General features: G+C 47.2%; 1 protein-coding gene across 1 annotated transcript in view; it reads right to left on the bottom strand.

The window, feature by feature from the left end:
• The window catches only part of LOC144590570 (ribonuclease T2-like), a 34,029-nt gene that overhangs the window by 865 nt on the left and 21,442 nt on the right, over positions 1-11,722 (bottom strand). The window contains exons 7-8 of the mRNA XM_078395090.1: positions 10,369-10,402; positions 1,890-1,922 (exon numbers count right to left, since the gene is read on the bottom strand). Of these exons, the coding sequence (XP_078251216.1) occupies positions 1,890-1,922; positions 10,369-10,402 (67 nt within the window). The remainder of the gene's footprint in view (positions 1-1,889; positions 1,923-10,368; positions 10,403-11,722) is intronic.

Below are 11,722 nucleotides of genomic sequence, written 5' to 3'. Positions count from 1 at the left end.
ATGGGCGGGATTCAATGCGGGACTGAGGCAGGTGACAGGCTGGAAGTCCATATGGGTGGTGATGAAATAAAGTTGGAGGACAGAATAGGCAGGATATATAAATTGGCTGCACGCATATAGCCTCACTGGGCAAACCATCCGTAATGTAATCTCAGGCTAGTGCCGTGACATTCTCCTTAATCAATAAAACAACTCACTCACCTCTTTTACCCTCTATCTCTCCTATACCATGCATACAGAGTCATACAGTGTGGAAACAGGCCCTTCGGCCCAACTTGCCCAAACCGACCAACATGTCCCATCTGCACTCGTCCCATCTGTCTGCTTTGGCCCATATCGCTCCAAACATATCCTATCCATGAATCTGTCTAAATGTTTATTAAACGTTGCGATAGTACCTGCCTCAATTACCTCCTCCGGCAGCTCGTTCCATACACCTGTCACCCTTTTTTGTGAATATAATACCCGTCAAATTCCTATTAAATCTTTTCCCCCTCACCTTAAACCTATGTCCTCTGGTTGTCGATTCCCCTATTATGGGCAAGAGACTGTGCATCTACCCAAACTGTTCCTCTCATGAGTTTCTACACCTCTATAAGATCACCCCTCATCGTCCTGCGCTCCAAGCTATAGTCATAGCCTATAGCTCAGGCCCTCACGTCCTGGCAACATCCTCGTAAATCTTCTCTGCACTCTTTCCAGCTTGAGAACATCTTTCCTGTAACCTGGTGCCCAAAACTGAACACAGTACTATAAATACTCCTCGATCCAGCTGCTCTACAACACTCCCCAGATCCCTACCGTTCACCGTTTCACAACCATCTTTTAAAATAAGGCTGTAACGTAGCAAAATGTGGAAAAGATGATGGGGTCTGAATGCTTTCTGAATGCACTGCATGTCATTAAACTGGAAATAATCTAGAAATAATTTACCAGAATTTTTCATGGCTTGATGGCCTGAGTTAGAGAGAGTGATGTGTTTTGGGTGTTTAAAATCATGAGGAGAGTGAATAGAGTCTTTTATCCAGGATAGACAATCAAAAGTCAGAGGTCCTAGATTTAAGGAGAAAGGGGCAAGATGTAATAGGAACCTGAAGACCACTTTTTTCACTCAGAGGATGTTGGGTCATGGAATTAGGTGCCAGTGGAGATCATTCTTGCAGGAACTATAACAGCATTTAAAAGACTCTTGAACAGGCACATGGATACGAAAGGCGTTGAGGGATATGGGCCAAACACAGGCAAATGGAACTTGCTTATATGAGGCATTTTGGTCGGTGTGGACAGGTTAGGCCGAAGCAGCTGTATCCATGCTGTAAGAGATAGATTGTAGGAAATGTTTCCCAATGGTACATGTGTCTAGGGACAGAGGGTGTTGGTCTAAGGAGGATCCGAGGAAGACCTTTATCCATTCAGAGGGTGATTGGAATCTGGAATGATCTCCTTGAGGGGATGGGGAGGCAGAAATTTTCAGTGTTGAAGAAACATTTGCATGAGCTCCTGAATTACCAAGTGAGTAGGGTGCGGACCAAGTGGTTGGAGTTGGATACCTGATGGTCAGCATGGACACAATGGACTGAGGGTTCTGTGTTGCATGATGTGGCCATAACCCTTGCATTTCTCTTTGCCACTCTTTCTTCTCTTCTCTATTTCCCTCTCCTTCCTCCCGGTCTACCTATCTGCCTCCCTCACACTCTCCCCCCAAACTATCTCTCCCCTGTACCCCTCTCACCTCACTCTGCCTTCCAGTTCTCTGTTTCACTTCTCTCACTCACTTCCTGTTCCACCCATTGTCCTGTCACCAACATCACTTCTCCCCACTAGCGCTTAGTTGTGGACTCCTTCTCGGGATCGAGTGTTCGCTTTTATACTCAGGACTTGATACTCACTCGCTTTCCAGATGATTCTTTCCGGATTATTATCTGTGAACAGAGAGCGGAAAGATAAGGTTACCAGGTGCGGACGGACCTAAGTTAGGACATCAGGAGCAGAAATAAGGAGAGATTATCAACTATTGAACCGTGGAGAGGGAGAGCCAGGCACAGGGTGGGAACAAGTCCCACATCCCTCCCCCTCTGGAATTCCAGATTGGATTTGAGAATCGGTGAATGACAGGAGTCCACTCGGCCCATCAGGCTTGTTCCAGCTTGATGGTGGAGCTCCTTGCTGAGTCTCACTCCCCGTTCCTCCCCACAGTCCAGACTTTCTCCAGTTCCCTTTGCCCATTGCTGTGAATCTACTGAGCTCCATTCAGGCAGCACATCCCAGATCACTGGAGTTCCTCGCCTGAAACTTCTCTGCTGTTGTCAATCCCCTTCCCCCCCCCCCCCCGTATCTTCTGCTCTCCCTCTCTCCTGCCATCCTCCATCTATTCAATCTCTGAGAGGGCTTTCAGGGGCTTGATGAAGTCCTACCCTCAAGGCAGTGTGAAACTGGGCCAGAGGGGGTTAAAGATTGGGTAGCAGCATGGACCGGCAGCTGAGAGTGGGGGATAGTTGTATTTCAGACTGAAGGCAATGGAAACATCAAATTCATATCAAATCCAGTAAAAATTTGTGTTTCAATGAGATCACCTCTCATTCTTGGAACTAGAGTTTAGACCAAGTTTGTTCGTTCTCTCTACAGAGGAGCAGCCAGACCCCATCCCAACCCACCATTCAACCTGCTGAAGCAATGCGGCTCACCTTCCATTGAGGGTAATCTTTCCTCAGGCAGGTACAGCAGATCTGTACATATTCCAGGTGCTGTCTCACCAGTGCCCCATATAATTGGAGCAATCCTCTTAAAATAAAGCCCAACACACAACAAATAGCTCACTACCCTACATGTGAACTTTCAGTGGTTGGTGTGCAAGAACCCCATACTTGGACCTCTCCCAACCCCAACACCTTTCAATTTCCCACCATTTAAAATTCTCCAACTTTCTCCACATTATTTTCCATCCGCCATGTTCTGCCCGATGTCTCTGCATAATCCTGGCTTGGTATCGTCAGCTACCTTGGATACATCATGCAGTGAGCTGGTGCAGGATCCTGACCCCAAACAGGCACCATCCCTCTGCCTCCACTGATGCTGAGTTCCTCCAGCAGTTTGTGTTTTGCTTGGACATATCCAACCTGATCTTCTAATACAATTCAGGGATATCAATTGTGAGCAGCTGGGCCCAGCATTAATCCAGCATCATTCCTGGTCACAGCCACCCAGCCCAAAAAATGACCCATTTTATCCTACTCCATCTTCTCTCAGTTGACCAAGTCCTGGCTCGTATATTTTCCTCATGGCCGAGCATGTAAATTTTGTTTAATAACCTCCTATACTCCACTTTATTAAAGGCCTCTGAGTCCAAATACATATCAACTGGGTCCTCTTTTTCATTCCTGCCTGTTGCAACTTCGAAAGACATTAAGGTTTCAGGTTGGGACACTTCTTTGGACTGATTTTGGGGGTGGGGGGGGGGGGGGTGGGAAGGAAGTTGGATGAGAGGAGGGGCAGGACAAAGCCTATGAGTCACGGGTGGATTCAGACGAATGTTTTTTGATCAGCGAATGGTTGAACAAAGTCCAGAGGGTGAGTTGAAAATTGTGAAGCTAGAGGAAGGAATGTAGTTGGAAGGAAATGGGTGAGAGAGAAATGGTTATGAGTCCAGGTGTAGCACAGGGAAGAGAGATGGACTGGGGGGAAGGAAGGGGGGAAGAAGGTGGGGGAGTTTGGTAAGTTACCCAAATTGGAGAATTAAATGTCCATATTATTAGGTTGTAAGTGACCCGTGGAATTTGAGGCACTGTTCCTCTAGTTTGTGTCTGGCCTCACTCTGGCAATGGAGGAAGCACAGGACAGAAAAGTCAGTGTTGGAATGGGAAGGGGGGTTAATGTGGTTAATAACTGGGAAATCCAGTCATCTTTGGTGGGTCGAGCTCAAGTGTCCGGCAAAACAGTCGCTGAATCTATGCTTTGTGTCACCGATATAATAAAGGCCACATCCGGAACACCTGGAACATCTGGAAGGTTAGATCACATGTGATCTAAGGAGAGATAGCTGGATGGATAGAAAATTGGCTTCATGGAAGGAAGCTGAGGCTGATGGTGGAAGGTTTCTTTTCGGACTCGAGGCCTGTGACTGGTGGTGTGCCTCAGGGTTTGGTGGTGGGCCCATTGCTGTTTGTCATCTATATCATTGATTTGGATGAGAATGTACATGATTAGCAAGTTTGCAGATAACACAAAAGTGGGTGGTATTGTAGATAGTTAAGATGGAGCTTAACTACAGCGCCTTCGAGAGCGAGTTGGCAAGCTCGCACCTGTGCCGACGTCCCGACATGGTACATTCCGCCTTTTCATGCCATCGGCCCTCCGGGACTGCACCCATGTGTTCCTGCGCCGTGACGCCCACCGGACACCGCTCCAGAGGCCTTATGAGGGCCCGTACCGGGTGCTGGAGCACGGACAGACAACCTTTGTCTTGGACATGGGGGGCCGGCCGGAGGCCATGTCAATTGACCGCTTGAAGCCGGCCCACTTGGACATCGACCAACGGGTTGCCCAGCCTCGGTCACGAGGTTGCCCCTCTTTGCGGGTCCCACCACCTGTCCCTCCAACTGTGCCTCCGCCGGCCCCTCTGTTGGCCGATTTTCGTACGCGGTCCGGTCGGGTAGTGCGACCACCAGTGCGTTTCGTGCCTCCGGTTCTAGGGGGGGGGGGGTCCTGTGGCGGCTCCCAAGGGTCTGGCCATACCACTACCGACCCCTCGGCACGGGAATGGACCGGTTCAGGGGGGCGGCCCTTTGCTACGGTTATAAAGGACGAGGTTTTGGGCGCGATTTCACTCTGGCAGACTTGACCGGTCTAGCAAACGTAATAAAATCAAACCTCCCGAAATACCCGGCTCCTTGCCTTTATTTCGGGCCTTTCTCGACGCGTTGCCACAGTTGTCAATAATTGCAGCAGGATCTTGATCGGTTGGCCAGGAGGGCTGAGGAATGGTTGATGGAATTCAATACAGAGAAATGTGAGGTGTTGCATTTTGGGAAGACTAAAATGGGCAGGATCTACACAGTCAACGGTAAGTCTCTGGGGAGAGTTGTAGAGAAGGAAGATCTAGGAGTGCAGGTACATAATTTGTTGAAAGTGGCAACACAAGTAGATAAGTGGTCAAAAAGGTTTTTGGCACACTGGCCTTCATCTGTCAGAGTATTAAGTATAGAAGTTGGGAAGTCCTGTTGCATTTATATCAGACATTGATTAGGTATTAGGCAAGATGCAAGCTGGAAAGGGTGCAGAGAAGATTTACAAGAATCTTGCCAGGATTCAAGGGCCTGAGATTTATGAGTCGTAATTATATGGAGGTTGAGCAAGCTAGGACTCTATTCATTGGAGCGCAGGAGGATGAGGGGTGATCTTATAGAGGTGTACAAAATCATGAGAGGAATAGATTGGGTAGACATACTGAGCCTCTTGCCCAGTGTAGGGGAATCAAGAACCAGAGGACATAGTTTTAAGGTGAGGGGGGGGAAATTTAATAGGAACCTAGGGGTAACTTTCACACAGGTTGTGGATGTATGGAATGAGCTGCCGGAGGTAGTAGAGGCAGGTAGTATCACAATGTTTAAGAAACATTTGGACAGGTGCATGGATAGGACAGGTTTAGAGAGATATGGGCCAAACATAGGCAGGTGGGGCCAGTGTAGATGGGACATGTTGGTTGGTGTGGGCAAGTTGGGCCGAAGGGCCTGTTTCCGCACGGTATGACTATCCTCCTGTCGCCCTCAGTTCTCTCTCCAACGCCATTCTTGCGAAGTACATTAATGACTTGGATGAAGGGATTAAAAGTACCATTAGCAAATTTGCAGATGATACAAAGCTGGGTGGCAGTGTGAACTGTGAGGAAGATGCTATGAGGATGCAGGGTGATTTGGACAGGTTGTGTGAGTGGGCGGATGCATGGCAGATGCAGTTTAAGGTGGATAAATGTGAGGTTATCCACTTTGGTGGAAAGAACAGGAAGGCAGATTATTGTCTGAATGGTGTCAAGTTAGGAAATGGGGAAGTACAAAGAGATCTGGGTGTCCTTGGTCATCAGTCACTTAAAGTTAGCATGCAGGTACAGCAGGCAGTGAAGAAAGCTAATGGCATGTTGGCCTTTATGACAAGAGGAGTTGAGTATAGGAGCAAAGAGGTCCTTCTGCAGTTGTACAGGGCCCTAGTGAGACCACACCTGGAGTACTGTGTGGAATTTTGGTCTCCAAATTTGAGGAAGGACATTCTTGCTATTGAGGGCGTGCAGCAAAGATTCACTAGGTAAATTCCGAAACGGTGGGACTATCGTATGTTGAAAGACTGGAGCGACTAGGCCTGTATACGCTGGAATTTAGGATGAGAGGCGGTCTTATTGAAACATATATTATTAAAGGATTAGACACATTAGAGGCAGAAAACATGTTCCCAATGTTGGGGGAGTCCAGAACCAGGGGCCACAGTTTAAGAACAAGGGGTAAGCCATTTAGAACGGATATGAGGAAATACTTTTTCATTCAGAGAGTTGTAAATCTGTGGAATTCTCTGCCTCGGAAGGCAGTGGAGGACAATTCTCTGGCTGCTTTCAAGATAGCGGAGTCAGGGGGTATGAGGAGAAGGCAGGAACGGGGTACTGATTGTGAATGATCAGCCATGATCACATTGAATGGCAGTGCTGGCTCAAAGGGCCGAATGGCCTACTCCTGCACCTATTGTCTATTGTCTAAATCTGTTGTAATTTTAAGGGGTTGCAGCTCAGGGTGAACTTGTTGTGGTACATTTGGACCAGAGTGATTTTGTCCTGAGGAGAGATTAAGCAGAATGGGCCTGTCCTCTCGAGTGGAAAATAATGAGTAATAACCTCGTGATGATTTGCATATCCATTATAGGCTTTGGGAGGGGATTTATTGTAATGTTGGTTCCTCTAGTTGAGAAGTGTAGAAGTAGGGGGTTGTTGGGATTGCAAGTTGGGACAGGCTGTTGAGCACTGAGATAAGAAAAAAATCCCCATCCTCATAGGTGGCGATTCTGTAGATTTCATCACACAGGGGTGTGGGAGCTCATCCACTGAGGGCATTCACAACAGAGATTACTAGATTTCTGGATATCAAGGGGAACATGGATTATGGGCTGGTTGTGAGCTTTTTTCATCAGGACCTGATACTTACACAATCTTTCACAATTGATAGCTTTCTGAAGCATGCTTCGGCTTTCTGTGAACAAAGGAAAGTGGAGGTTACCAGGAGTGGACTGACCAGCTATGATCCTTCAGACAGAAAAGACGATGACAAACTAATGAAACGCGGAGAGGGAAGTGCTCCGAGCACATTACATCAGCACGTATTACTGGATGACGGATTGGCTGGAAATCTAAATAAAATAGAAAACAATAAATAACCTCAGCAAGTCAGGTAACGTTTATGGGGAAAGAAACAGATTTAACATTTCAGGTTCAACATCCCACTACAGTATCGGCAAAGGAAAACCACAAAAGGTAATTGAAGTTGCAGAAACATCCTGAAAAGGTCAGGAAAAAGGAGGCTTGGATCAGGTCCAGGTGGCTGGGACAAAGCGTATCCCTGGAGAATGTAGCGGACTGGAGGGCATATTTATAGTAATGGAATCACACAGCACAGAAACAGGCCCATAGGCACAACCTGCCCATGCTGACCAATATGCCCCATCTATATTAGACAGTAGATAATAGGTGCAGGAGTAGGCCATTCGGCCCTTCGAGCCAGCACCGCCATTCAATGTGATCATGGCTGATCATTCTCAATCGGTACCCCGTTCCTGCCTTCTCCCCATACCCCCAGACTCCGCTATCCTTAAGAGCTCTATCTAGCTCTCTCTTGAATGCATTCAGAGAATTGGCTTCCACTGCCTTCTGAGGCAGAGAATTCCACAGATTTACAACTCTCTGACTGAAAAAGTTTTTCCTCATCTCCGTTCTAAATGGCCTACCCCTTATTCTTAAACTGGCCTCTGGTTCTGGATTACCCCAACATTGGGAACATGTTTCCTGCCTCTAAGGTGTCCAACCCCTTAATAATCTTATATGTTTCGATAAGATCCCCTCTCATCCTTCTGAATTCCGGTGTATACAAGCCTAGCCACTCCAGTCTTTCAACATATGATAGTCCCACCATTCCGGGAATTAACCTAGCAAACCTACGCTGCATGCCCTCAATAGCAAGAATATCCTTCCTCAAATTTGGAGACCAAAACTGCACACAGTACTCCAGGTGCGGTTTCACTTGGGCCCTGTACAACTGCAGAAGGACCTCTTTGCTCCTATACTCAACTCCTCTTGTTATGAAGGCCAACATTCCATTGGCTTTCTTCACTGCCTGCTGTACCTGCATGCTTCCTTTCAGTGAATGATGCACTAGGACACCCAGATCTTGTTGTACGTCCCCTTTTCCTAACTTGACACCATTCGGATAATAATCTGCCTTCCTATTCTTGCCACCAAAGTGGATAACCTCACACTTATCCACATTAAACTGCATCTGCCATGCATCCGCCCACTCACACAACCTGTCCAAGTCACCCTGCAACCTCATAACATCTTCCTCACAGTTCACACTACCACCCAGCTTTGTACCATCTGCAAATTTGCTAATGGTACTTTTAATCCCTTCATCCAAGTCATTAATGTATATATTAAATAGCTGCGGTCCCAGCACCGAGCCTTGCGGTACCCCACTAGTCACTGCCTGCTATTCTGAAAGGGACCCATTTATCCCCACTCCTTGCTTTCTGTCTGCCAACCAATTTTCCATCCATGTCAGTACCCTACCCCCAAAACCATGTGCTCTAATTTTGCCCACTAATCTCCTATGTGGGACCTTGTCGAACGCTTTCTGAAAGTCACCACATCCACCGGTTCTCCCCTGTCAATTTTCCTAGTTACATCCTCAAAAAATTCCAGAAGATTAGTCAAGCATGATTTCCCCTTCGTAAATCCATGCTGACTCGGAACGATCCTGTTACTGCTATCCAAATGCTCCGCAATTTCATCTTTTATAATTGACTCCAGCATCTTCCCCACCACTGATGTCAGACTAACTGGTCTATAATTTCCTGTTTTCTCTCTCCCTCCTTTCTTAAAAGTGGGATAACATTAGCTACCCTCCAATCCACAGGAACTTATCCTGAATCTATAGAACATTGGAAAAGGATCACCAATGCGTCCACAATTTCAAGAGCCACCTCCTTAAGTATCCTGGGATGCAGACCATCAGGCTCAGGGGATTTATCAGCTTTCAGTCCCATCAGTCTACCCAACACCATTTTCTACCTAATGTTCCTTCAGTTCCTCCGTCACCCTAGGATCTCTGGCCACTAGAACATCTAGGAGATTGTTTGATTGTTATACTAGTCCCACCTACTTGCACTTGGCCCATATCCCTCCTTCATTATCCATGTACCCATCCATATACCCAACATTCCATTTTCCCACCACCCTCTGTGTGAAAAAGTTGCCCCTTAGGTTCCTATTAAATCTTTCCCCTATCACCCTAATCCTATGGCTTCTGATTCTTAATTTCCCTACTCTGGGTAAAAGACCTTATCTATTCCACTCATGATCTTATACTCACTCCTCTGTAAGTTCATTCCTCATCCTCCTGCATTCCAGGGAATAAAGTCCTAGACTGCCCAATCACTCCCTGTAGCTCAGGCCCTCAAGTCTTGGCACGGCACGGTAGCGCAGCGGTAGAGTTGCTGCTTTACAGCGAATGCAGCGCCGGAGACTCAGGTTCGATCCTGACTACGGGTGCTGTACTGTAAGGAGTTTGTACGTTCTCCCCGTGACCTGCGTGGGTTTTCTCCGAGATCTTCGGTTTCCTCCCACACTCCAAAGACGTACAGGTATGTAGGTTAATTGGCTGGGTAAATGTAAAAATTGTCCCTAGTGGGTGTAGGATAGTGTTAATGTACGGGGATCGCTGGGCGGCACGGACTTGGAGGCCGAAAAGGCCTGTTTCCGGCTGTATATATATGATATGATATATGATATGATAACATCCTTGTAAATGATGTTCGTAAAGGAAAACTAAAGGGCAAAAAAGAAGGCCTGGCAGACCTCTGGCAGATAAGATGCAAGAGACTCCAATGAGTTTTTGTAACATTTTATGCGTGGGTGGGGGTGGGACACACGACATGGGGGGGAGGAGATATGACACGGGGGGGGGGGGGGGGGAGATATGACACGGGGGGGGGGGGGAGTTATGACACGGGGGGGGGAATACGGAAGAGACGGCGCCGAGGACTCCTGTACATTGGTAACATTAGGTCCCTGTCTCACAACACAAACACCTTGCAACAAAGAACCATTAATTGAGCATTACATACCTTTGGTATTACTTTTGCACAACTTTCCACACGTCTGCAACAAAAACAAAGAAGTTTTGTTTCCGCTGCACATCAACATTCATCGCTCATAAGTAAATACAAATTATTGTATCCCTTCCTCCCCCTCACCAACATACCGTCCCCACATTCCTCACCCTCTCTGCTTAATCCCCATTAACCCATGTGCTCCCTCTCAGTATTCCCACCTCTCCACACACTCTCCCTCTCTGGCACACAATCACATTGGAGAGTAGCAACGATTTGTGAACAAAAACTGATCTGTGTTTCCTGTTGCATTGTACAGCTCTCTGTCCATCTACACAGGTTCACAACCCAATGGTATGAACATTGAATTCACCAATATCAAGTAATACCCCCATGCCCTCTCTCGTTTCCGTTCCCCCCTCCTACACCCGGTGCAGCCCATTTATTTCACTATCTCCCATCTGCCCCTTCACACCCCACCATTTTCCTTCCTCAGTGTGCTCATCTCCCATCCCCAGATCCCTCATTTCTCTTTTATTCCCCCCTCTTCCCCCCCCCCACACAATACTGCACACAATACTCCAAATGTGCCCTGACCATAGTTTATAAAGCTGCAACATGATCACCTGATTCTAAAACCCACATCTGACTGATGAAGGTAAGCAAGCTGTCTGCCTTCTTTACCTCCCTATCCATGTTGTGCTTCCACTTTCAGTGAACTATAGACTTGCTCCTCAAGATTCCTCTGCAGATAATGCTACGGAGGGTTTAATTTATAAGGACCAGACTCAAAGAGCAGAGGGCAAAGCTTTAAAGTGAGAGGGGCAAAGTTTAAAGGAGAGTGGTGGGTGCCTGGAACACACTGCTGAGGGTGGTGGTGGAGGCAGATACAATAGTGACATTTGAGGCCTTTAAATAAGTACATGGATATGCAGGGAATGGAGGGATGTGGATCATGTGCAGGTGGAGGAGATTAGTTTATCTTGGCATCATGAACAGCACTGACATTGTGGGCCAAAGGGCCTGTTCCTGTGCTGCATTGTACTGATAGGCCTGGAACAATGCAGGGTGTAACACAGGGAACTTCGATCATGTGGATGATCACAGTCTTTTCCCAAGGGCGGGAGAGTGTAAAACTAGATTTTCGATGAGAGGGGAAAGATTTAAAAGAGATCTGAGGGTGGTGGGAGTATGAAATGAGCTGCCAGAAGAGGTGGGAGGAGCGAGTACAATAACAATATTTCAAAGTTATACGGACAGGTACATGGATTGGAAAGGTTTAGAGGAGTATGGGCCAAACGCAACCTAATGGGTGTAGCTCGAGGTGAACACTTTGGTTAGCATGGAAGAGGTGCTGAAGGCCCTGTTT

This window comes from Rhinoraja longicauda, unplaced genomic scaffold, assembly GCF_053455715.1.
Source record: "Rhinoraja longicauda isolate Sanriku21f unplaced genomic scaffold, sRhiLon1.1 Scf000212, whole genome shotgun sequence".
NCBI classification, from domain to species: domain Eukaryota; kingdom Metazoa; phylum Chordata; class Chondrichthyes; order Rajiformes; family Arhynchobatidae; genus Rhinoraja; species Rhinoraja longicauda.
Note: the sequence above shows the minus strand (reverse complement) of the source record. Positions and strands in the feature narration are given on the sequence as shown.